Below are 26,901 nucleotides of genomic sequence, written 5' to 3'. Positions count from 1 at the left end.
TCTATGACCGGGGTGGATAGCGCGTCTAGTCCAACGTGCGCGAGCTCGGGGTGGGGAAGGGAACGAGTAATAACGGCCTCCTGCGGCAGCTTTTACCCACCCCTGCGATCAGCTCGGCCCAGGCCGCCTTCGGCGTGGGGCGCAGGTAAGGGGGAGAGCAGCCCCTGCCCCAGACAAGGCGATGATTGGTCGGTGCCTGGGTATTAACTGTTGGTAACCAATAGCCACGCCCCAGGCACTGACCAATCAACTCACTGTTGATTCGTCAGTGCCTGGGTATTAGTACTGGTAACCAATGGCTGAAGGACAAAGAGCTGATTGGTTGGTGCTTGGGTATTAATAGTTGGTAACCAGTTGCTGCTGCCTAAGGGCCAGTGTGCTGATTGGCCTGTGCCTGAGTATTAGTGCTGGTAACCAATGGCTGTCCTCTGAAGCATTGGGTGGGAGGGTTCCAGTGGTACCGCCTGATGAGCCAGTGTTGAGCTGGTGTCTGAAGGAGCAGGTGAATGGGAGGAGTTGGACTGAATGAACTGCCCCTGAGATAGGAGCAAGGACTTGCTGCTTCAGGTCTTAAGAGTGGGCTCAGCTGGGCACATGCAGCTCTCCTCTCCCTCACTACACTGTGCTCAGACCCGGTCTGAGGGCAGGATTTAACCACTAGTAGCCATATGGCTCATTGCAGCAGCAATAGCGGTGGTTGGTATCAGTATAGGTGCCGACTCCATGGGTGCTACAGGGTTGACTCTGGCGCCGACTCTGTGGGTGCACTGTTCCTATTTAACATGTGAGCAATCAGAGAGTTCTCTTCTGATCAGGGCTATCAAACGACTAAAAAAAATGATCACAATCGCAAGATTAAAAAAATAGTTACAATTAATCGCAGCTTTAATTGCACTGTTAAACAGTAATAGAATACCAATGTAAGTTTATTATAAATATTTTGGATGTTTTACTACATTTTCAAATATATTGATTTAAATTACAACATGGGATACAAAGGTACAGTGCTCTCTTTATTCTATTATTTTTTATTACAAATATTTGCACTGTAAAAAAATAAAAGAAATAGTATTAAGGTTTAAGAATCTGAAGTGCCTTCCAAAATCTGAGAGAGCTGAAGTGTGGAATATATTGTCAGAAGTCTTAAAAGAGCAACACTCCAATACAGAAACTAAAGAACCCAAATCATCAACAAAGAAAATCAACCTTCGGTTGGTGGCATCTGACTCAGATGGTGAAAATGAAGGTGCATAAGTCCACGCTGCTTTGGATTGTTATCGAGCAGATCCTGTCATCAGCATGGAATCATGTCCTCTGGAATGGTGGTCGAAGCATGAAGGGGCATGGGCCGCGGGTATAATAATGTAGATTAATGAAATCATGGTGGAATTCCTCAAGGGCTTCTTTTCCATGGGTCCAGATGATGAAGATGTCATCAATGTAGCGCAAGTAGAGTAGGGGCGTTAGGGGACGAGAGCTAAGGAAGCGTTGTTCTAAGTCAGACTTAGATCTCTATCAAGCATTCTTAAAACTACAATACCCACCTGCTGAAGTGAAAAACTGACAGAGCCAGACGAGTACCTAGAAGTCACCTCCTACAAGACTGGCCCAACAAAGAAAATAACAGAACACCACTAGCTGTCACCTTCAGCCCCCAACTAAAACCTCTCCAGCGCATCATCAGAGATCTACAACCTATGCTCAAAGATGATCCTTTACTCTCACAGATCTTGGGAGACAGACCTGTCCTCGCTTACAGACAACCCCCCAAACTAAAGCAAATACTCACCAGCACCACACATCACTGAACAAAAACACTGACCCAGGAACCTATCCTTGTAACAAAGCCCGATGCCAACTCTGTCCACATATCTATTCAAGTGACATCATCATAGGACCTAATCACATCAGCCATACCATCAGGGGCTCGTTCACCTGCACATCTACCAATGTGATATATGCCATCATGTGCCAGCAATGCCCCTCTGCCATGTACATTGGCCAAACCGGACAGTCTCTCCGCAAAAGAATTAATGGACACAAATCTGACATCAGGAATCATAATACTCAAAAACCAGTGGGAGAACACTTTAACCTGTCTGGTCATTCTATGACAGACCTGCGGGTGGCTATTTTACAACAGAAAAACTTCAAAAACAGACTCCAACGAGAGACTGCTGAGCTGGAATTGATATGCAAACTAGATACAATCAACTCAGGATTGAATAAGGACTGGGAATGGCTGAGCCATTACAAACATTGAATCTGTCTCCCCTTGTAAGTATTCTCACACTTCTTATCAAACTGTCTGTACTGAGCTAGCTTGATTATCACTTCAAAAGTTTTTTTTTTTCTCTTACTTAATTGGCCTCTCAGAGTTGGTAAGACAACTCCCACCTGTTCATGCTCTCTGTATGTGTGTATATATATATCCTCAATATATGTTTCACTCTATATGCATCCGAAGAAGTGGGCTGTAGTCCACGAAAGCTTATGCTCTAATAAATTTGTTAGTCTCTAAGGTGCCACAAGTACTCCTGTTCTTTTTGCGGATACAGACTAACACGGCTGCTACTCTGAAACCTTAAAAATATAGTTTAGCCTTCTGTATAGAATGAGAAGACATCCTTATTTGTTTGAACTCTGGTGCTTAGGTAGGTATTGCGCTGCCCCACACCACAGACAAGGCTGCTACAGAGTGAAGGATCAGTGGATCGCAGAGTTTCGTAGAAAGTCTCAAAGAATTGTGGGAAAGAATCACAACCACTTTAGAAGGTGAGGATATTTTCACAGATGATATAGGAGAGATGTAGAATGAGAGGGAAGAGAAAGGGTTCCTGATAAAAACCTCCCCAGTCCTTTCTACTAGAGCATTCCTGAATATACACACCATGTGCAAAGTATAAACAAACCTCTGAACCCTTTTATTAAAACTTCACTGGAACGGAGAGGCATAAATAGTAGGCAGAAATGTTACTGTAGAAATACGTTTACTAGGTTACTAGAGAGAATCACCATTCAGCATTTCACCATCTCATCAAGAATTCAGTGATTACTATAAGTTCACATAGAAACTAAAAAATGTTTAGGGAAGAATGAGACAAACTATAGACACTTGTGTTTTATGTAGAAATCATAATATGATCAGGAAACTCGTGTGTGTGTTTGTCAAGCTTAAACTTTTACTGTTCATACTGATCTTGTATATAGATTTCTGCAGAATGGACGGGGACCAAGTGGAAAAAATGGTGCTAACAAAAGATGGGAGAAAAACTGCTGTGGATAAGGAGTGTGATGGAGAAGAAAAAAAATCAGTGGAAAGGTGAGTGAGTGGCTTCTCTATTTTTCCTGGTTTGGAGGGGCGGGGGGGGGGGGAGTGGGAAAGAGAGCATTTTTATAAAACTTAGAAGGTTGAAATTTTTCTGAGTTGCTGGGAAATGTATTCTTAAAATTCATAAGAACAGTAACAGGTCTTAGGCCTAGATATTCGTGTAGGTCATGATTAAGACTCAGCTCAAAATGTCTGACTTAAGATCCAGGTGTGATCTCTTCTGACATGGTGATGGTCAGGGCTGGGATCTCTCTGTTTTTTTGTTTTTTTTTGGAGGGGGGGGAGGTGATCATTCTGCTCTAGTGCTGTGATCTTATTTGAGAGGGGAGGAGGTTAATGCTTGCTCCACATGAAACCTGGTTAAAGCATTACTTTAGTGTAAAGAAGAGCTGTGCTCTCTGATGGAGATGTAACATTCATTGTTTGATCCTGCTGACAGCTGACTCTCTTCCTCCTCTCCTATTCTAACTCTCTCTCTCTGCTTCCTTACCTACAGCAAGGTTTACATGGATTACAATGCAACCACCCCAATGGCACCAGAGGTGATCCAAACTGTAACAGAGGCCATGCATGAGGCCTGGGGTAACCCCAGCAGTTCTTACACAGCAGGTAAGAGCAGCTCTTGAAGGAAGGGAAAGAGGTAATCTCAGGAAGGAGAGGGGCAGTTGGGTTCACAGGCAGTCCTGATCATTATGAATAGAACATTCCACTAGCCGCATAGGCGCCGACTCCGTGGGTGCTCCGGGGCTAGAGCACCCACGGGGAAAAATGGTGGATGCTTAGCATCCACTGGCAGCTCCCTGCCCCACCCCCCCGGCCCAGCTCACCTCCGCTTCTGTTCCGTCTCCTCCCCTGAGCACACCACCACATCCTGTTTCTCCCTCATCCCTCCCAGCCCTGTGCCACAAAACAGCTGTTTCGCGCGGCAAGCGTGGGAGGGAGAGAGGAGGAGGAGGAACGCGGCACGCTTGGGGAAGGAGGGGACGGAGTTGGGGTGGGGCTGGGGGCGGGGGGGTTTGAGCACCCACGGGTGCCAACAAAAGTTGGCGCCTGTGACTAGCCGGAAACCTCTTTGAGATTACTCGTGTGCAAATGTTTGCAGGATTAAAGCCTATTATTGTAGCAAATTCATAGTTACAAATCTGAGCATATGCAGACATGAATTTGAATGCTTTATCCATTCTAACATATGTAAGATTTATGTTCACATTTGGCTAGTGGTACATGCTACATTGAAGCTTACAGTTAGGGACGTCTGGAAGACAAGAATTCCATTTAGTGAAAAATTTCAAAGTTTCGATATTTGCTTCCATTCCAGGGCAGAATGAAACCAAGACTGTTCTAAGTGTTTTGTGGGGAGAAAAAAACAGAGAAAGAGAGAATAGCCAGAATAGTGAAAAGCCTCCAAAGCAGGAATTTGACATTGGGTCTGCCACAACCCTGATAAGTGCCCTAAACACCAGGGTATTGGCTGTCTGGCGTGGGTTGGTTCTCTCTCTCTCTGGCTTTCATCAGAAATTCCATCTTGGACCTGAGAAACCTTCCTGTCACAATTTATATGCTTCCACGACAGGTTTCAGTTTTGATAAATCAGCATTTTCTGACAAAAAAATCTTTTATTGAAAAGTTTCTGACCGACTCTAATTGGAGCCATGCCAAATGTAAATGTTCTGCCATTTTTTAGTTATTTGCCAACAAAAACTTAGAATGTAAGCTTTTCAGGGTGGGAACTGCCTAGCACAATGGAGACCCTAGATGCTAATGCAATGCAAATAAATAATCATACTAATAATTAGTAATAAAGGCTGGACACTTTTTAAAAAGCTGGTGCAGTGTAATTTAACCCACTCCTCTAAATCAAAAATGGCAGAGCTGATTGAATTCAATCACCCTAAAGAGAATTTCACCGTGGACTGAGGCCAAGAGTGATGAGTTTCATATAAAAATTAAAGTTTTTGACAGTCTTCATGAACAGTAGAAAAAAGGGTCATAAAAAAAAAACCTCACCTCAAAAGTCCAGGATTTTCAAAAATGGGTGCCTAAAGATAACCAAATATAGATTTACGAGCCTATCTAAATAAACGTCCTGACTCTCAAAAAACAAACAAAGAACAGTGCTTTCAGCAAGTCTCATTGGTGCTCAGCACTATTAAAAGTCAGGCCACTTATTTAGGTGCCTTAATATGGACTTCAGAGTCTAAACTTTAGGCATCCACTATTGAAAATCTTGGCCCCTAGCTACAGAGTTCATGACCCAGTTAAATTAATAAAAATAAACTTCTGAATAAAAGGAAACTTTCTTACTTTTTCAGATTGGAAAATCAGAGAGTTACAGCCTCTGTTTGGGTGTTCAGTGGAGGTGCTGTTAGGATACCCCTTAGTGAGAAATATAAAGTTCAGGAGGACATTTAAACTTCAGCTGAAAAAAACCAAACCAACTTTCAAGAAGAGTTCCAGGGAAACTCTGCTACTGTGCTAGCTGGCTCTGACTCTGATACAGTCTAGATACCTCCTTTGTCTTTTCTCTCCTTGCTCCTGTCTGCTAACTGATTCTGTTTGAACTGTGATTTATTTTTAGTTCGTTTATATTTTCAGCTATTGAGCAACTGCACTGAACTTGCATGAGGTGGGGGGAAGAGCTTCCTCATAAGTCCCGTGATGGATACATGGGCAAGTGCACATATGAAAGGAATATGTCGGTAGAAAGAAGTACATGCAATTTCAGGAGACAATCCTTTCTTGCTGAGTTCAGGTTCTAACTGTAAATTATGGGGATTTCCAGTGTTTGTAATTGGGAATAGCTTATGTCATCTGTAGGAAAGTGATTTTTGTTTGCTATCACTGTCACCCAAGGACACTCTCTTCTAAACACTTTATTACTTCTCCTTGACCTTTTAATCTTGTAGAGAGAAAATCAAATAAATATGGACAAGAATCCACCTCATACATTAAATCAAACATCTGTGGAAATACATTAAATCCCTTTTAAATGAACCTCTGGTACAGAAATAAACATTCAGTGTTGCATCCTTTCTACAATTTTCTACTGTAAATATGTAATAAAAACAACTTGATCAACTGTGTACATTGATCCTGCAGGTAGAAAGGCCAAGGAGATCATAAATAAAGCTCGGGAGAGCCTGGCCCGGATGGTGGGAGGAAGGCCCCAGGATATCATTTTCACCTCAGGGGGCACAGAGGTGAGCCTCATCCTCCCTGAACAGGACAAGTGCTTATATTATGGTGTTTGAGAGAATAGACAGTAACGGCTCCTCTACATGTGGTGATGCACCTTGCGGAGGGGTGGGGAGTGGCATACTTTCTTAAGTGCACTAAAGTGCTCATTAATTGATCCATGTAGAAAGTGCTGGTGCACAATAATGGTTCTGTAGTACAGTTTAACATTGTACTGTTTCAAACAGCACTGCGTGCTTTTACAAAGACCAATTAATGCCAACTTAACATATAAAATGATGGAGTCTAAATTGGCTGTTACCACTCAAAAAAGAGATCTTGGAATCATTGTGGATAGTTCTCTGAAAACATCCACTCAATGTGCAGCAGCAGTCAAAAAAGCAAATAGAATGTTGGGCATCATTAAAAAAGGGATAGATAATAAGACAGAAAATATCATATTGCCTCTATATAAATCCATGGTACGCCCACATCTTGAATACTGCATGCAGATGTGGTCACCCCATCTCAAAAAAGATATATTGGAATTGGAAAAGATTCAGAAAAGGGCAAAAAAAATGATTAGGGGTATGGAACGGCTTCTGTATGAAGAATAAGACTGGGACTTTTCAGCTTGGAAAATAGACGACTAAGGGGGTATATGATAGAGGTCTATAAAATCATGACTGGTGTGGAGAAAGTAAATAAGGAAGTGTTGTTTACTCCTTCTCATAACACAAGAACTAGGGGCCACCAAATGAAATTAAGGGGCAGCAGGTTTAAAACAAACAAAAGGAAGTATTTTTTCCACACAATGCACAGTCAACCCATGGAACTCCTTGCCAGAGGATGTTGTGAAGGCCAAGACTATAACAGGGTTCAAAAAAGAACAAAATAAATTTATGGAGGATAGGTCCATCAATGGCAATTAGCCAGGATGGGCAGGGCTGGTGTCCCTAGCCTCTGTTTGCCAGAAGCTGGGAATGGGCGACTGGTGATGGATCACTTGATGATTACCTGTTCTGTTCATTCCCACTGGGACACCTGGCATTGGCCACTGTCAGAAGACAGGATACTGGGCTCGATGGACCTTTGGTCTGACCCAGTATGGCCATTCTTATGTTTTTATGTAATGCACAACACATTAGTACACTTGAGAAATGCCGCCCCCACCCCCAATAGAGTTCATTACCCCATTGCATAAACAAGCCCCAAAACAATAACAAACATCTAATCATAGAAGATTAGGGTTGGAAGAGACCTCAAGAGGTCATCTAGTCCAAGCCCCTGCTCAAAGCAGGACCAACGCCAACTAAATCATCCCAGCCTGGACTTTGTCAAGCCGGGCCTTAAAAACCTCTAAGGATGGAGATTCCACCACTTCCCTCGGTAACCCGTTCCAGTGCTTCCCACCCTCCTAGTGAAATAGTTTCCCCTAATATCCAACCTAGACCTCCCCCACTGCAACTTGAGACCATTGTTCCTTGTTTTGTTATTTGCCACCACTGAGAACAGCCTAGCTCCATCCTCTTTGGAATCCCCCTTCAGGTAGTTGAAAGCAGCTATCAAATCCCCCCTCTCTTCTCTTCTGCAGACTAAATATGCCAGTTCCCTCAGCCTCTCCTCATAAGTCATGGGCCCCAGGCCCCTAATCATTTTCATTGCCCTCCGCTGGACTCTCTCCAATTTGTCCACATCTGTAGTGGGGGGCCCAAAACTATACGCAATACTCCCCCCCTGCTCCAGGCCAATGGGGGCTGCGGGAAGCGGCACGGGCCAAGGGATGTGCTGGCCGTGGCTTCCCGCTGCCCCCATTGACCTGGAGCGGCAAACCGCGGCCAGTGGGAGCTGCGATCGGCCGAACCTGCGGACGCGGCAGGTAAACAAACTGGCCCGGCCTGCCAGGGTGCTTACCCTGGCGAGCCGTGTGCCAGAGGTTGCCGACTCCTGTTCTAGGGTGACCAGATGTCTCGATTTTATAGGGACAGTCCCGATATTCGGCGCTTTTTGTTATATAGGTGCCTATTACCCCCCACCCCCGTCACCCTACCCTTTTCCTTATTTATAACTTGTAAATGGGACATGTTTTGAAATGAGACCCTGGAGTGAAAACTGTTACCTAGAGATGATGAACACAAATGACCCCTCCTCTCACAATCTGAAGATGACCCAACGCCCCTGGTTAAAGGACCTGTTAGAGGAGTTCATTTCCCATTGACATTTTCAGTCTGTCCTAACGGTTATGTTTTCACAAAAAGCATTTTAATTTGTTACTTGCATGCAGATAAGTGAGAAATTGAAAGTAAGGGATTCTGCGCCCTACCCAGTGCCCTTGGTTATACCCTGCTCTGGCGATTTCCCTCTTACCTCTCTGCAGGCAAATAATTTAGTTATCCACACGGCACTGAGGCATTTTAGAGAGAGTCAGGTGCTGGGACAGGATGGGCCTGGTGAGGATCACAAAAGGGCTCATTTCATTACATCTAATGTGGAACATGACTCGGTCCGTTTGCCATTGGAGCACCTTGTGAAAGAGCACATGGCAGGTGAGTACATGTGGATTGCAAGGGAGTGTCATTGATATATACTCCCCACCTGCAGGCCCTCTGTTGAGCTGCTTTTCACAGGAGCTTTTGTTTCAAAATAATAAATACAAGTCTCCTTTCTTTGCACACTGGACTTTTCCCAGTGCATGAAATGGAAGGTTCAGAATGGGGTGCTGGCAAAAGCAATCTCAAGCAGTGTAGTCACTGCAGTTATTTTGTCAGATGATTATGATCAGGGTCCTGCAGGGAGCACAGAGTTTGAGGTGCTGATGGTAACACCAAGGTAATTTTCTCTTTTTTTAAACTACAGTGGAAAAGTCCAATGTTTTGTGCTGTTTTCTCCATCCCTCAGTGAAGGGTACATTGCATCTCCCTAACCCTCTGACCTGACCAAGTGTTGCTTTCCCTGGTCAGTAAATGTAGTATTTTAGTGGCAGCTCTGAAGGCTTTAGCTCAACAATCTGGGCCTCTTGCCCCCTTTTCTCTTTGTCCTCTCTATCCTGCATCTGCTGTGTATGGTCAGGAAGGCAAGCAGCCACGAGTTCTGGAAGGACATTCCTCATGTGGCCACTAGCTGGTGTTATAGCATGTGTATTTCACCCATTGCTTAAAAGCTGGGGGCATTATCCTCACATCTAGTCAAGTGTCTCCTTCCTCAAGCTATGACAAGACCCTGAGTAGTTTCTGACATTCCACCCACCTTCCCTGCGCAATATGCAAGCACAGTTTTATCAAGCCAACTGCTAGACTATACTCTTAAGTTCTTGTTGTTGTCTATGAGGTATTAGTCTGTATGATGAATCTAATTGCTTGTGTCTTGCCATGCAGAAGCCACCTTTGTCCCAGTGTCCAAGATCACTGGGCAAGTGGAAGTTGATGATATCATTGCAGCAATCCGTCCAACCACGTGCCTGGTTTCCATCATGCTGGCCAATAATGAGACTGGGGTAATCATGGTTAGTTGGTCCCTGGGTTTTATTTACCATGGATTGGAGGGAAGGGGGATCAAGTCTGTGCTACATACTCTGTTTAACATTTGTTATTTTGGCATCTTCTGTGCATTGAGGTGTTTCCCCTGCCTGGTCTTTTGTCCTGGTCTCTCTTTCCCTATCTCTCTTTTATTTTCTCCCTCTTTGTAACCCCTTTCTCATATCCCTATCTTCTTCTTTGCGCCTTTTCTCCCCTTTTGTCTGTCAGCCTAAAACAGTGGTTCCCAGATTGTGGTAGCTGGAGCATTTTTTGGTGGCCTTCAAAGATTTGGCTGGTCACTTGCTGCTGGCTTCTCCTCCGCTGGCTACACTTCACGTTAGACAAACACCTGTCAGGGTTGGTTTAGGTATACTTAATCCTGGCTCAACCAGAGGATGGACTAGATAACGTCTTGATCCTTCCAGTCCTACATTTCTATGATTCTTTTATTACAAAAGTATTTAAGGTCATTTTTCCATGCAAGCTCTTTCTTTAGGGGGATGTTATGTAATAGTGAATGGAGGGAAGGTGGCCTGCAGGATAGTGAATAGGAAGGGAGGCAGTCACAAATGGGAGGGGAGGTGTTCATGAGACATTCTAACAAGATGTGTTACACAGTGTGAAGAGTTTGAGACCCCAGTCACCTGAGACAGTGTTCTCTCCCGCCAGCCCATCTCAGAGCTCAGCCAGCAGATTCAGATCCTGAATCAGAACAGAATGGCATTAGGCCTGCCCAGGATTTTGATGCACACAGACGCAGCCCAGATGATAGGGAAGGGCCGAGTGGATGGGCAGGATCTGGGAGTGGATTATCTCACCATTGTGGGACACAAGGTATGCCTCTGTTCCCTTTGGATTTCTCTCTTCATCTCACACTGGAGCTGTCCATATATTTAAATCACCTTTCAATACAAGAACCTTCTCTTCTGAATTATTGAATCTTCTGAGTAGAATTCTTCCTATTCTCTGCCTTAGGTCTGGCCAAAGAATGGCTGCTGATAGAAAGCGGTTTTCTAATTTTTTACAAAAGGGAAAGGAAAAGCCAACTTTCTTAGTATAAGTCCGGAGGACAAAAAACATCCTTCAGAGAAGTCTGCATCAGGGCTAGAACATGTTACCCCAACCAATATTGTGGCAGGGGCTTTGGGAATCCAAATGCTGTCCACACGCTCTCTGCTTTTCTGACTCCAAACAAGACATATGGGTGAATGTTCTTCTCTTGTCAAGGTAGTAACTCAGGATTTGGGTTGATCTACTTGTGTATGGCTCACATACAGAGCATCCTCATCTCCCTGTGGCACAGAGAGAGAGGGAATAAGGCAGTCCAGCTAGTCACTCTTTCTACTTTGGAGGATTTAGTGCATTAGACTTTTGTTCAAGTATTAAAGCTTCTCACTAGATGGCACTCTCGAGATAGTCTTTACTGTACCCAGCTGTCTTTTGTACGTGTGTATATATACAATGTGTGCACAGAAGGTGGTACAGTGATGTGCGGACATGGACAATGGACAGCCAGTTATACAGTACTTTACTTTTCTTAAACACTCTGTAACCCTATGACAGACTTGTGTCTGCATAACTATCCTCAGAGCAAGATGGTACAAAAGATGAGAGGGTTCCATGGTTCCTAGGCCATCAGTAAGATGAAGATGGAGGATAAGGCTTTTCTTCTTGATCTGGAGGTATCCTGTTGGCAAAAGAACCACAATGAAGGAGGAACCGGAGTTCGCAACAGTAGAGAATTGACTAGGACTGTGCAGGGCTGTTGTGAGGACTAACTGGAGAGAGATAGTAAATTGTTTGGAATGGAAAAGAATAGAGTATAGGGTATGTGCTGAGTATTATTATTATAAATTGTTGGGAAAGTGAAAGTCGGATCAGAAGGATCAGAATCAGAACGGGTAGAATCCAGAAACCCTCTCCAAGAGGTGCAAAATGAAGTGGGGAGGGGGAATTACGAAGTTTCCTTGAATTCTCTCTTAGAGGTGGTGTTTTTCATTGCAGTTCTATGCCCCACGGATTGGAGCACTGTACGTTCGAGGGCCTGGGGTCACTACTCCTCTGCATCCCATGCTCTTTGGAGGGGGACAGGAGTGGAATTTTCGTCCTGGGTAAGGTGGATGGTCAGATGGGTGAGCAGATGTTTCACTGGGTCCGTACATTTAGAGAACTGGTTAAGCGAGCAGATGGCTGTACTATTTAGTGAATGCACCCTGTGAGTGCTGTGGAGTACTCACTTCCATTGGTCTTTCTGGGGGGACAAGTTGTAAGATGCTTAGAGAAAAAATGAGTTAGTTTGTTAATTGCACTGAAGATGTCAAGTGTCATATAAATACTAAATACAAAATTGTAAGCATTGAAGGCCATCCAGAATTCCATCACTGTGCTCCATGCCACAGTTAGAGCCTCACAGCATCAATGGGGCTAGAACCCAGAACCTCCTGATCCAGCACTTGAGCTGAGAAACTCTGTTACTTGTTAGTTGTGTGGGGCCTGATGTTCAGCTGAGCAATTCTAATCCCTTCCAGTAGAGGGCAAAATGTCAGGTACATGTAGCTACATCCTGCATGAAAGGAAGGCTGCATCCACCCTCAGGACGGTATGTACCTACACAGAGCTGTGAAAGGGGAGCTGCCGGAGCCTTTCCCCACTGCCTCTTCCCTCCCAGATCCTTTTCCTGCTGCTGGAGCCTTTAACTGTGGAGAGAAAAGGTGCTTGTGGAGGGCTGCTGGTGGCTTTCTCTGCTTAAACAAAAGGCTCAGAGCCCTTCCCCATTGCCTTTCCCACTGTTGGAGCCTTTCACTGCAACAGGGAGGTAACGGGACACTACACTGCTAAATACAACAATGTAGACCTGGGAGGCACTGCTTGGGCATGTAAAAAAGAGCCACCGTGGCTTAACAACCATGTAAAAGAAGCAGTGAGAGATAAAAAGACTTCCTTTAAAAAGTGGAAGTCAAATCCTAGTGAGGCAAATAGAAAGGAGCATAAACATTGCCAATTAAGTGCAAGAATGTAATAAGAAAAGCCAAAGAGGAGTTTGAAGAATAGCTAGCCCAAAACTCCAAAGGTAATAACAAAATGTTTTTTAAGTACATCAGAAGCAGGAAGCCTGCTAAACAACCAGTGGGGCCCCTTGAGGATCGAGATACAAAAGGAGCGCTTAAAGACGATAAAGTCATTGCAGAGAAACTAAATGGATTCTTTGCTTCAGTCTTCACAGCTGAGGATGTTAGGGAGATTCCCAAACCTTAGCCAGCTTGTGTAGGTGACAAATCTGAGGAACTGTCACAGATTGAAGTGTCACTAGAGGAGGTTTTGGAATTAATTGATAAACTTAATATTAACAAGTCACCGGGAGCAGATGACATTCACCCAAGAGTTCTGAAAGAACTCAAATGTGAAGTTGCGGAACTATTAACTAAGGTTTGTAACCTGTCCTTTAAATCGGCTTCTGTACCCAATGACTGGAAGTTAGCTAATGTAACACCAATATTTAAAAAGGGCTCTAGAGGTGATCCCGGCAATTACAGACCGGTAAGCCTAACGTTGGTACCGGGCAAATTAGTCGAAACAATAGTTAAGAATAAAATTGTCAGACACATAGAAAAACATAAACTGTTGAGCAATAGACAACATGGTTTCTGTAAAGGGAAATCATGTCTTACTAATCTATTAGAGTTCTTTGAAGGGGTCAACAAATATGTGGACAAGGGGGATCCAGTGGACATAGTGTACTTAGATTTCCAGAAAGCCTTTGACAAGGTCCCTCACCAAAGGCTCTTACATAAATTAAGTTGTCATGGGATAAAAGGGAAGGTCCTTTTATGGATTGAAAACTGGTTAAAAGATAGGGAACAAAGGGTAGGAATTAATGGTAAATTCTCTGAATGGAGAGGGGTAACTAGTGGTGTTCCCCAAGGGTCAGTCCTCGGACCAATCCTATTCAACTAGGCATAAATGATCTGGAGAAAGGGGTAAACAGTGAGGTGGCAAAGTTTGCAGACGATACTAAACTGCTCAAGATAGTTAAGACCAAAGCAGACTGTGACAAACTTCAAAAAGATCTCACAAAACTAAGTGATTGTGCAACAAAATGGCAAATGAAATTTAATGTGGATAAATGTAAAGTAATGCACATTGGAAAAAATAACCCCAACTTTACATACAATATGAAGGGGGCTAATTTAGTTACAACAAGTCAGGAAAAAGATCTTGGAGTCATCGTGAATAGTTCTCTGAAGATTCATAGATTCATAGATTCTAGGACTGGAAGGGACCTCGAGAGGTCATCCAGTCCAGTCCCCTGCCCGCATGGCAGGACCAAATACTGTCTAGACTATCCCTGATAGACATTTATCTAACCTACTCTTAAATATCTCCAGAGATGGAGATTCCACAACCTCCCTAGGCAATTTATTCCAGTGTTTAACCACCCTGACAGTTAGGAACTTTTTCCTAATGTCCAACCTAGACCTCCCTTGCTGCAGTTTAAACCCATTGCTTCTGGTTCTATCCTTAGAGGCTAAAGTGAACAAGTTTTCTCCCTCCTCCTTATGACACCCTTTTAAATACCTGAAAACTGCTATCATGTCCCCTCTCAGTCTTCTCTTTTCCAAACTAAACAAACCCAATTCTTTCAGCCTTCCTTCATAGGTCATGTTCTCAAGACCTTTAATCATTCTTGTTGCTCTTCTCTGGACCCTTTCCAATTTCTCCACATCTTTTTTAAAATGCGGTGCCCAGAACTGGACACAATACTCCAGCTGAGGCCTAACCAGAGCAGAGTAGAGCGGAAGAATGACTTCTCGTGTCTTGCTCACAACACACCTGTTAATACATCCCAGAATCATGTTTGCTTTTTTTGCAACAGCATCACACTGTTGACTCATATTTAGCTTGTGGTCCACTATAACCCCTAGATCCCTTTCTGCCGTACTCCTTCCTAGACAGTCTCTTCCCATTCTGTATGTGTGAAACTGATTTTTCCTTCCTAAGTGGAGCACTTTGCATTTGTCTTTGCTAAACTTCATCCTGTTTACCTCAGACCATTTCTCCAATTTGTCCAGATCATTTTGAATTATGACCCTGTCCTCCAAAGCACTTGCAATCCCTCCCAGTTTGGTATCATCCGCAAACTTAATAAGCATACTTTCTATACCAATATCTAAGTCGTTGATGAAGATATTGAACAGCACCGGTCCCAAAACAGACCCCTGCGGTACCCCACTCGTTATGCCTTTCCAGCAGGATTGGGAACCATTAATAACAACTCTCTGAGTACGGTTATCCAGCCAGTTATGCACCCACCTTATAGTAGCCCCATCTAAATTGTATTTGCCTAGTTTATCAATAAGAATATCATGCGAGACTGTATCAAATGCCTTACTAAAGTCTAGGTATACCACATCCACAGCTTCACCCTTATCCACAAGGCTCGTTATCCTATCAAAGAAAGCTATCAGATTGGTTTGGCATGATTTGTTCTTCACAAATCCATGCTGGCTGTTCCCTATCACCTTACCACCTTCCAAGTGTTTGCAGATGATTTCCTTAATTACTTGCTCCATTATCTTCCCTGGCACAGAAGTTAAACTAACTGGTCTGTAGTTTCCTGGGTTGTTTTTATTTCCCTTTTTATAGATGGGCACTAAATTTGCCCTTTTCCAGTCTTCTGGAATCTCTCCCATCTCCCATGTCCACGCAGTGTGCAGAGGCGGTCAAAAAAGCAGACACGATGTTAGGAATCATTAAAAAGGGGATAGAGAATAAGACTGAGAATATGTTATTGCCCTTATATAAATTGATGGTACGCCCACATCTCGAATACTGCATACAGATGTGGTCTCCTCATCTCAAAAAAGATATACTGGCACTAGAAAAGGTTCAGAGAAGGGCAACTAAAATGATTAGGGGTTTGGAACGTGTCCCATATGAGGAGAGATTAAAGAGGCTAGGACTCTTCAGCTTGAAAAAGAGGAGACTAAGGGGGGATATGATAGAGATATATAAAATCATGAGTGATGTGGAGAAAGTGGATAATGAAAAGTTATTTACTTATTCCCATAATACAAGAACTAGGGGTCACCAAATGAAATTAATAGGCAGCAGGTTTAAAACAAATTCAAGGAAGTTCTTCTTCACGCAGCGCACAGTCAACTTGTAGAACTCCTTACCTGAAGAGGTTGTGAAGGCTAGGACTATAACAGCGTTTAAAAGAGAACTGGATAAATTCATGGTGGTTAAGTCCATTAATGGCTATTAGCCAGGATGGGTAAGGAATGGTGTCCCTAGCCTCTGTTTGTCAAAGGATGGAGATGGATGGCAGGAGAGAGATCACTTGATCATTGCCTGTTAGGTCCACTCCCTCTGGGGCAACTGGCATTGGCCACTGTCGGTAGACAGGATACTGGGCTAGATGGACCTTTGGTCTGACCCAGTACGGCCGTTCTTATGTTCTTATGTAGATATCCTTGTAGGTATACACCCTAGGATTCAGGAGTGTAGGGCACTCTGCTTGCCTAAGCTGTGCCTCAGCATCTACATTGCTGTTTATACCTGTGCTAGCTGGGCATGTGGTGTCTGTACTCTACATGCCACCGCATCAGTAGATGTACCCTAAAAGTCTACATGGTTGGAAGTCTCTCCCCATTGGAAGGAACAGTCTGATCAGCCAGCCAGATTTAGGGTATAATTAGATTGATAATTGAACACATTTCATTTTATTCCCAGCCTGTCTCTCCTGTAAGAACTGTACAAAGGACAGTAAGGTTTCTTGTGGGTGTGGGAGAAGAACTCTGCTGCTGGCATATACACATTGGGGTCTGTTATGCTCTTGACTAAATGCATTCTGAATACAGTATCAATGACTTTGTGTAAGCCACATGTCAAATTTCTTGGGGTCACAAAGAGAAGACCATTTTGAAGTTCTCCTGGATTCCTAAAAGCCATCTGCAGACATCTCAGTGACAGCTTCAAGCTAGTCACTGATTTTTGCAGCCAGAGGTAGAGTTTTCCATGTAGAAAAAGGCAACATCGATTCTCTTGACTAACTGAAAAATATCAGTTTCCTTTACCACAGCTTTGAACAAATAGGGAGTTAAGCACCTAACTGGCCACTTGTGCACACAGTTGTTTGTTGTGGTAATTACCCCACATGTTGCCTTGCAGTTGTGCTCACATTACTTGTGTATGCAAGTGGGGCTACTGCCTTTTAAAAATGGGGCTCTCGGCACCCATTGATTTCCTGGGGAAGATGGAAATAAATAATTTCTGTACAAATGCTTCTCTTTCAGGACAGAGAATACGCCAATGATTGCTGGCCTTGGCAAGGTGAGTTCAGAAGGAATCAAGGGAGAAAAAAGAGTGTGAGTCAAACATTAATGGTGCCTGATAGATAAGTAACTAACTTTTCTGCTGTGCTCCAAGCTCTTTAAAAAAAAACCCTAACTAAAAAAGAAAAGTCAACTTGTAGTAAAACAAGACTGCAGTGTAAACCCTTGTTTTCTGTTATTAGCCACAGGAAATTTTTCAAAGTGGTTCTGGGAGATTTAGCTGAATATCTTCCCATGCCAGTAATGGGAGTCACCCAGCTAAATCTGCACAGTGCTTTGAGGATCTTGGGATAAGTGTGTATTTCACAGGAAGAGGGGAAAGTTGTGTGTGGTGGATATGAGTCTTAGAGTACAGACACTACATGCCCAGCTAGCACAGTTATAACCAGCAATGTAGATGCTGAGGCACAGCTTAGGCAAGCAGAGTGCCCTACACTCCTGAATCCTAGGGTGTATACTTACAAGGCTATCTATATGCCCAAGCAGTGCCTCCCACGACTGCATTGTTATTTTTAGCAGTGTAGTCTTGATCTTGAAAAATGGCCTCTGTAATTCATGAAAGATCTGTAATAAAGCACAGCATGATCTGCTATTCCTTCTACTTCCCCCTCCTTTCCCCTTCTGTGACCTATACAGTTCTGTTCCCCAGCACTCATGTCAAGGTTTGGGGGAAGACTGCTACAACATGTTTGCATTCACTTGTGGAGTAATAGCACATTTGAAAACTATATCACCAAGAAGAGATTTTTTTTTAAAGAGGCCAAAACTACATAGTGGTTTCTGGTGTATGGAGCTCTGATTAGGAAAAGTTAGAGCTAGGGGACTTCCCCGCCCCCTGTGGATCTCTATACCAAGTTTGTGAGACAGGCTGGGGAAAACTAAGAGCCCATGCATGGTTTGATATCCGGGAAGCATTCTTCAGAGCAGGTGAACAAACTGCATAGTGCCTAGCACTGGTTTGGCAAGTCACCAGGAATCTGAAGGCTGCACCAAATTGTCCTATAAATATGCCAAACTAAGGCCAGGACTTTGTAAGGCGCTTAGCTCCTGTTTAGGCATCGAAATAAGGGAACAGATTTTCGAAGTGCTCAGTATGCCGAATGCAGAGCTGTTGTGAAATCTGGCCCCACACCACAGAAATGTGCTGGTACCTGGGTTCTAAAAGTGCCCCTTGGAGGAGAAATGCTGTGAGGGCCCAGAGCATGTGGACTTTGGGCTTCATTTCACCAGACTAGGATTTGTGCCCACTGATGGTACCAGCATCCCCCTCGAGGTGGCTTTCTTCTCCGGATTGGGGGCTAGGCACCTTAAGAACATAAAAACGGCCATACTAGGTTAGACCAAAGGTCCATCTAGCCCAGTATCCTGTCTTCCGACAGTGGCCAATGCAAATTCCACCTTGGTGGAATTAGTTCATATATGAGCCCTTCCACCCCCAAGTGTGCCTCCTATTAGATCAGAAAAGTTGGCTTATATACAGGTACATGAGGCAGAGGAAATGATTCCATTCGGATTGGTTGTTAGTACTTGTACAACCATATCCATAGTTCCTGGTAAAGGTAAAACATACGCCTACCTTGACTTAGACTCAGAAGCTAAGAGTGGATGACACTCAATGATTGCCTGTTCTGTTCATTCCCTCTGAAGCACCTGGCATTGGCCACTATCGGAAGACAGGATACTGGGCTAGATGGACCATTGGTCTGATTCAGTATGGCTGTTTTTATGGTACATTTCCAGGGGATTATTGTTCTTCTCACATGATTGTGACCAGGTCTTGTTTTACAGTTGCTGAGAAATATAGCGTCCGATTTGTTTTTTTCTCTGCACTCAGGCTGCTGAGCTGGTGAACAAGAACTGTGAGGATTATGAGGCTCACATGAAGGAGGTTCGGGATTACTTGGAGAAGAGGCTAGAAGTGAGCATACCTCGTTCCTATCACGTTTATGCCCCTGCTGGAGTCCCTGATCTCTAGGCAGTCTGTACAGCAAGCTTCTTAGAGGAGGAGAAGAAAAGAGCATGTTTTTCAAGAGCACCAGCAATTTGGAAGGACTGTGACAAAAGCATCTGGCAGGGAGACACACAGCGCACACCATCAGTGGGCACTGAAATGGGGGGAGGAAGTAGTTGAGATGTAGCAAGCTGAGCAGGGGAGTGCATATGTGATCACAAAGAAAGAGGGAGGAGGAAATGGACTGAGAAGGGTAGGTGGTCACACACTACATGGGCCAGGTAAGTACCTAGATCAGGGGTGGGCAAACTTTTTGACCCGAGGGCCACATCGGAGTTCTAAAACTGTATGAAGGGCCGGGTAGGGAAGGCTGTGCCTCCCCAAACAGCCTGGCCCCTGCCTCCTATCCGTCCCCTCCCACTTTCCACCCCCTGACTGCCCGCCTCAGAAGCCTCTTCCCATCCTACCCCCCCGCTCCTTGTCCCCGACCACCCCCTCCTGGGACAACCGCCCCCCAGGACTCCCACCCCCATCCAACCCCCCCGCTCCCTGTCCCCTGACTTCCCCGACCCCTATCCACAGCCCCGTCTCCTGACTGCCTCCCCCCCCGAACCTCCACCCCATCCAACCACTCCCTGTTCCCTGACTGCCCTCCAGGACCCCCGCTCCCCACCCACGACCGCTCTCCCAGAACCTCTGCCCCATCCAGCCCCCTGACTCCCACCCCCTTACTATGCCGCTCAGAGCGGCAGGAGCTCGCAGCCTTGCCACCCAGCCAGAGCCAGCTACGCCGGCTGCGCTGCCTGGCAGGAGCGGCGGGCTAGAGCACTGGCGGCGCGGCGCTGTGGGAGAGGGGGAAGAGCTGGGGAGAGGCCAGGGGCTAGTCTCCCCGGCCGGGTGCTCAGGGGCCGGGCAGAACGGTCCCGCGGGCCGTAGTTTGGCCACCTGTGACCTAGAGAATAGATAAAAAAAGGGGTGAAATGGGACTCCCCTCCCCCCTTTCAGATTGTTCAGTTCCTCAGCCAACACTGGCCCTCCCCAGATTTCTTGTAGAAGGAAGTGGCAACCCTTCTCACTGGCTTTCTGTTTGTGGCCATGACTCCTGATTCGGTGGCGTGCGTCCCCACTATTCAGAGATGCTGGATGTTGTTTTGCCTCTGATGCCCCTAACTTGTAGTCCTTCTGTATTGGCCCTTAGGGCCCTCTGAAGGGGTGCAGGAATCTTGGGGAGGCAGGATTGGCCAGGTCACTTCCACAACATGCTACTCACCCACCCTGGAACTCTCCCTGCAGCAGGGCCTCTTGCAATGGCGGTGGGAGTGTAGAGTCAGCAGAGCAGGGTCTGCAGCTTCCTTAGTGTCCTACACTGGTTTATTTCCTGTGGGGGCCTTGGAGCCTCCTTGCACCAGTGTAGCCAGAGCAAAGTGTCCATGGTACAGTGGTGAATTCCCCAGAAACAGTCTAGAGCTGTTTGTCCCAGCCTGCCAGCTCAGTGTTCAAATTACCAATCAGCCTGGGCTGTGTAAGTGTCAAGTCCCAGGAGGTCTCCCCAAAGCCCTAGTGGTGCGTGGGGATGAAGGCTTATAGGGGCTCTAGGGTGTGTTCCTCCTGCCCAGTTTCATCCTACCCAGGGCAGAGCAGTTTGCATTCATGGAGCTGTTAATGTTTATTTTATTTTCCAGGCTTCGTTTGGAAAGCAGAGACTCCACTTTAACAGTCAATTTCCAGGTGCCAAGCGGCTCTGCAACACTTGTAACTTTTCTGTTTGGGGGCCAGGGCTGCAAGGTATCTCTCTTCTATCCTAGCAACGGTCATCCTTTACATCTCTGTCTGGGCCCCCAATTCCCCTTCACTCTAGCCCGCTGCTTCTCCTCCTGTGCTATCAGACTCTGAAGAAGACATATTGCATGGCCACCTCTGCCATGGAGCAGGATGCCAGAAGACCTGCACAAGCCTGAGAGCAGCAGCTCATTGATCTTGCAGGAGGATACCAGGCACAGGGCTGAATCACCAGAGTCCCCTCATCTGTGGAGAAGCATGTCAGGCCTGCCAGGGCCAGGCATGGACCTCTTACCCTGAGCAGAGAGGAAAATGACCCTGCCAAAACATTGCTCAGAGGTTGTGCTGAAAGGGTTGTTTGAAGTGTAGGTTGGTCATTTGTGTATGGGAGGTTTAAAGAAGGGTCCCTGTGCTGTCATTCAGCTTGGTAAGTATTCTGTGCTGAGCGGGGCCTGTGCTTTGTCTCTTCTGCAGGGCGGATGGTGCTGTCTCACTGCAAGACTCTACTCGCCAGTGTTGGTGCTGCATGCCATTCGGAGAAGGGTGACCAGTAAGCAATCTATGTTGTGATACTGAGTCATTCTCCTGGGAGGAGAGAGGTCAAGTTGAAGGGGACTGAGTTTGCACCTTTATGAAATAGTTTCTCATAAACAATTGCTCCTTCAAACAGCTCCTTTGGGATCACACAAGAAGATTAGTGCTTTCCACATGGTCCCAAGTAACCCCCAGGAGTAGGTTGAGGATGTACAGTAAACTATTGAGTCACTGAGTAACAGGGATTAGTGTGACATTGGGTAGTTTCTCACTGAATAGACAGGGCAGTGAGGTGCTCAGGTGGTGACTCGCTCTCCTGCTGTTGTGTGCCATGTCACAGATGGTATGCAGAGAGCACGTGGAAAGCAGGGAAGCTGACCTGAGGAGCTCAGCATTTGCAGGGTCAGAATGAGAGCGGTCAGAATGAGAGCAGTCAGACTGGAAAGATAGGGCACCTCATGACCAGCTGAACCATGAGGCTAGAAGATTTCAGATTGTTCAGAGCTCAAAATTTGAGTAAGAAACCTTGGTGTTTTCATAGAATCATAGAGCTCGAATACCCTGAGTGTCTTTATTTTTAGTGCTATAGACTGCCATGTGGAAGATGGGTTTGATCCCAGTTTGTGGCATGGGTCACTGGCTTACTCCTGGCTGGCTGAAATACTGCAGGCCAAAAGTACTGTGAAATCAGCATGTTTAGCTCCAGTAGGCAGAGGCAAGGGCAAGTATTTCACATGATTGTCTTGACACCTCCATCTGATTAGATTGAACAGCACTGACCAACTTCTAGAAGAATCCAGTGCCTTTCAGCCAGAATGAGGGGGAGAGCATATAATCTGCTTGGAGGAGGGGACTGCCACTGCTCAGACAATTATACTTGTTTTCATTATCATAGTAAATTTTACAGGAGAGGAATGTGTTTTCTTGATGTTTAAAGGGTTAAACCCTGCTTTCATTATGTTGTTTTCCAGGCCCTCCTCTATACTGCTCAGCTGTGGGATTCCCTATGAAGTTGCTCAGAATGCCCTGCGGCTCAGTGTGGGGCGGGACACCACCAAGGAGGATGTGGACGTGATAGTGGAAGATCTGAAGCAGTCTGTGGCTCAGCTAGAACAGAACAGAGTCACTTAGAGATCAGGGATCAGGACGGGGAACTGAGAGGAGAGATTTCCTTGAAAGAAACAGATTCCTGGGGCGTGATTCTCCCCTGCCCTGTACCTGGTGTGTCATTTATTGGGTGTGACAAGCTGTCCAGTCAGAACAGTAATGTTTTACACCTTCCTTGGCTTGGTGTAAATGACTGCAGAAGGTGCAGGGCAACGGAGAATCAGACGTTTAGACTCTTCCCATTCCTGAAGAACTGGCTGTCCTGTGCTGGGAGGACTGCAGCTGTTATTACATGTACATTCCTTTAGGACATCGGAGTGTGGCAAGTAATATCACTGCGTATGTTTGAGGAACTTTTGAATGCTCACTTGTTCTACTGAGCAGTTAAAAACTCTGGGTTTGGGGACTGCATTTGGGTTGGGGGGGTGTTAATGTATTCAGGTGTGCTTGTATCCAGGGGAGCGGCTGTAATTGTGCACAGGTGTGCCTGGGCTAGCACAGAGGAATGAGAGTAGGAGTTTGCATTCAGGAGCACTCTATGAGGGATTAGGAAGGCATGTATGTGTTCCTGGGATACCTGTATTTGCACATAGGAGGCTGTGTCAGAATGCCTACATTTATGCATAGGGTGGTGTATGTATGTCTTAAGGGCGCCAATCTTAGAATGTGTGTGTGCAGTCAGGAGGTAGTTGGGCTAGTGTACAGGATGTGTGTGCATTCAGAGGAAGAGTGAGCATGCATTTTGTCACATCTGGCCAGTCCCACCTTTCTGAGCATCAGAATTGTAGAATCTGTGATGTGCACACACTCTACATGCACATAGTTATGAGCATTAAAGATCTTCGCTTTAACTTCCCCATGAAGGAAACAGGCTTTCCAGGACTAATGGAAATTAGGAAAACTTTTGTTTCAAATCAGTGTCTTTCCAGGAAAGGAGGTTGCCAAACAAGGCTGTTAAAGACATCTCTCAAAGGCAGGAATATAACATTTACTGTACCACATTAGATCCTTGGTACCTTGGCTGGTACCTTGCCTCCGACTGGCCAATACCTGATGTTTCAGAGGATTTGTTGGTACTGAAGGAATTAGAATACTACTTTTAAGTGTTCCTCTAACTCTTTTCTGATCGTCCTTATGGCACCTGCACTGGTTACTCTTGTTGGTGTTGACTGTGCATTCTTCCTATTACTTCTCCTGCCAGAGAGCAGGTCCTGCATTCAGCTGTGAATTCTTTGAAGGGAATGCATTGTCTGCTCCTATGGAGAACAGAACTTGGCCAGTCAGGTGGCTCTTCTATTCCGACTGCTAATCAATGGATTAGAAATAAAATGATAACGCAGTAACTCATCAGGGGGGCAGGGTGAAGTGAGGAGATGGGGAAGGACTAATACGTCTGTGTTCTCACAGATAGTAAAAGTTAACCCTGTTAAACTGAAACGTAATTAAAAGCGCATTTTCCTTCAGAAGTTTCTGTTTTATGTTGGGGACCCAGGAGTTCATGGGACAGTTAGGCTGGCAAGTACCATGGTGAAAGGAGGTGGAAGAGACAACTCTGATTGAGAGCATTTCAAAGGCTGCCATGTCTCTTCACATATGATGACATGATAAGGGTCTGGGGAAAGTATGCATGCCTTTCCAGGTGTGGATAGATGTTTGGCTGCATGTGTGTTCCCTCTGTGTGCCACCCCAGCATGGCAGACCTCAAGTGAACTGCCCAATGACCACAAGATCCATTAAGAGACAAAGGCACCCAGCCAGGTTTATTGTCGACGAAGCATGATACTACTATCCCGCAGACTCTACCAGACCGCTAATAAATGTATGCCCGTAACAATGGACTAGCTCAGTGAATGGCAGGACTTTCCGTTCCTCCCTTGGCCAGACAAAGATACTCCCTCTGAGATACATCTTTATACCCTGATACAAACAAGTTACTACTGCCCCTCTGACATAGTTACTGTAGTTACTGCCCCCTGACGTGGCTAGTTATCACTCATCCTTGTACATAAAGGTTCGATTAAAACATCTCTATTACATACTGTCATCCTGACCTTATCTTTTAGGAGGGATCACTGGGTTCCTGTTATCCTTGGGGAAAGTTTTTGTACCATCCTTGCTATCAGGATGTTCAGGTACCACTTGATATTGGGATGTGTTCACATGAGTATTCTGTGACTAGCATTCCTTAGGAATGTGCATTTCTGCAATATTAGCCCTGTTCTTGCCAGATTCTGTGAACCGGTCCTGCCTCATACCAGGCCTCTGATACAAGGACTTACATCTCAGGCTCTCTTCCTACTACACTAGGTACCACATTTCAGCTTACAGCCACCAACATTTTTTAGAGGGATAACATGAAGCGAGGGTGGCTGTTTCCATGCAACTGGGGATATTAATGGGCAAAGATCCCTTCTGAGCCATATACTCTCCCTTCGGAATTGCTGTGAGATGACTATGAATTGGACATAAATCAGCCATACACGAATGTATCCATTCCAACATGCAGCAGCAGCCATAAACCTCCATGCAAGTTGTGTTTGAATGTAAGATTCCACACAGACTCCTCCTAAACCGCTTAATTACAAAATTAGACTGGAATGAAGTATTTACCGAGTGACTACAGATTAGATCTGAGCATCCTGATAACATTTATCCCCCTGTGCTAATAACATTACTGGTGTCCTGTTTAATTACTATGATTTTATAACCTTGTGACAGAAATCATAGAAACTTTGTGAAACTGTGCAATATGTTAAAAAAGCCGCCCCCATTCCTAAGGCTGCTCCTTGCTGCTGTGGAGTTCTGTGTCAAATACTACAGGGCCATAGTTGCACTCTGGGTGCCTGATTTTGCTGCTATTGAAATCAGTGGCCAAACTTCCATTGACTTCATTTGATCAGGATTGGGGTCAGGAAGGAGCTGTAAGGAAAGGTAAATGTAAATGCTAGTAAGTGCTGAGTGCCCCTTGCCATTTGAAGGGCTAAACCTATAACTACAGTTACTGGATTTTTTTTCATGTCACCTTTAAGAGCAGAATGTAGCTATAAATATCTGCTTATGTTTTTTAAAAATGGCCTCTTTTGGTACCACAATCTTGATTTCTGTCCCTTGAACCATAGGTTTTTTGACATTTGAATTAATTTCACACTAGTGACACATGTAATTAATCCAAAACATGGCTACAAAAAGTGCCCTCCTTGATTATCAATAAACAAACACCGAGAGAAATCCAAGACCCTTAGTCAAGGTGTGGAATGGTCTCATGTGAGATCAAACTTGGAAAACAAATAATTAAGGGAGGGAACAAGATGTCTTGGAGAAATGAGCCTACTGCCTTTCGCTGCTAGATGCCTGGTCTGAATGCAACCCTGGTTGCTCTATGCCATGCCCTGCATACAATGTGATTACACAGTGTTGTCAGTTTGGCTTGCGCGTGCATGTGTTCTTTCAGCATGCTGTTCCAGCTCTGCTCAGACAGCTGGTTTAGCAGACCTCAATAGTACTACCCAGTGTTGATAAGTGCTGAAGGCTGGGACATTATTGCTTTGGTAATGTGGTTTGGGCTGCCCAGTGCTTCTATCCTTGAAGCTTTAGTGCTATTAATAGATAGTGCAGCATGTTAATTCGTCAGACCTTGGTGTTGCTGTGATGGGTTCAGTCACAGAGACTCCCCTCAAGACTGTCACTCGATGAGCTGGGATACCACTGAGAACAACCCTCCTGCCAGAACAGGTGCCCCTCCACTCCTGTCTTGCTGAGTTAGACACTCCAGTCAGCTCCAGCACAGACCCAGAGGTTGGGCCATGCCTCTCTGCAGTTCATTGAAATTGAGAGTCACTCAGCCCAGGAGTCCCTCAGTTAACAGGCACTTTTCCAGCACCCAGTGTTCAGCCTTTTTGGGAGTCTGAACCCCAAATAGATCCACTTTACTCTGTTGAGGGATGTGATCATTCCCCTCTATGCAACATTAGTGAAGTCTCATCTGAAGTACTGTGTTCAGTTTTGGGCCCCACACTACAAGACGGATGTGGAAAAATTGGAAAGAGTCCAGCGGAGGGCAACAAAAATGATTAGGGGTCTGGAGCACATGACTTATGAGGAGAGACTGAGGGAACTGGGATTGTTTAGTCTGCAGAAGAGAAGAATGAGGGGGGATTTGATAGCTGCTTTCAACTA

General features: G+C 45.1%; 1 protein-coding gene across 12 annotated transcripts; it reads left to right on the top strand.

Annotated features, from left to right (window-relative positions):
- The first annotated feature begins 3 nt into the window (after window positions 1-3).
- SCLY (selenocysteine lyase) lies at window positions 4-24,188 on the top strand. Of its 12 annotated transcripts, none has more exons than XM_024111886.3 (14): window positions 8-145; window positions 2,655-2,775; window positions 3,211-3,322; window positions 3,828-3,940; window positions 6,431-6,531; window positions 8,883-9,051; window positions 9,880-10,007; window positions 10,690-10,854; window positions 12,025-12,131; window positions 17,316-17,352; window positions 19,189-19,272; window positions 20,988-21,090; window positions 21,559-21,634; window positions 22,590-24,188. In XM_024111886.3, exons 3-14 carry the CDS (start codon window positions 3,222-3,224, stop codon window positions 22,747-22,749), a joined length of 1,344 nt encoding a protein of 447 aa, XP_023967654.1. In that variant the 5' UTR covers window positions 8-145; window positions 2,655-2,775; window positions 3,211-3,221; the 3' UTR covers window positions 22,750-24,188. The 12 variants fall into 12 exon arrangements, with proteins under 12 accessions (XP_023967653.2, XP_005311386.2, XP_042714701.2 ...); XM_005311331.4 differs by lacking the exon at window positions 8-145 and adding an exon at window positions 287-2,277; XM_024111885.3 differs by lacking the exon at window positions 2,655-2,775 and having other exon boundaries at window positions 4-145; window positions 9,880-9,998.
- The last annotated feature ends 2,713 nt before the right edge of the window (window positions 24,189-26,901 follow it).

The sequence above is a fragment of the Chrysemys picta genome, chromosome 9, assembly GCF_011386835.1.
Source record: "Chrysemys picta bellii isolate R12L10 chromosome 9, ASM1138683v2, whole genome shotgun sequence".
Lineage (NCBI taxonomy): Eukaryota > Metazoa > Chordata > Testudines > Emydidae > Chrysemys > Chrysemys picta.
The sequence above is the reverse complement of the archived record's forward strand: the minus strand, read 5'-3'. Positions and strand labels throughout refer to the sequence as shown.

Coding starts and splice junctions, on each gene's coding strand:
- SCLY (XM_005311329.4), top strand. CDS start 4: ATGACCGGGGTGGATAGCGCGTCTAGTCCAACGTGCGCGAGCTCGGGG. Junction 12,132..17,315: donor GAGTGGAATTTTCGTCCTGG/GTAAGGTGGATG, acceptor CTTCTCTTTCAG/GACAGAGAATACGCCAATGA. Junction 21,635..22,589: donor CATTCGGAGAAGGGTGACCA/GTAAGCAATCTA, acceptor GTTGTTTTCCAG/GCCCTCCTCTATACTGCTCA.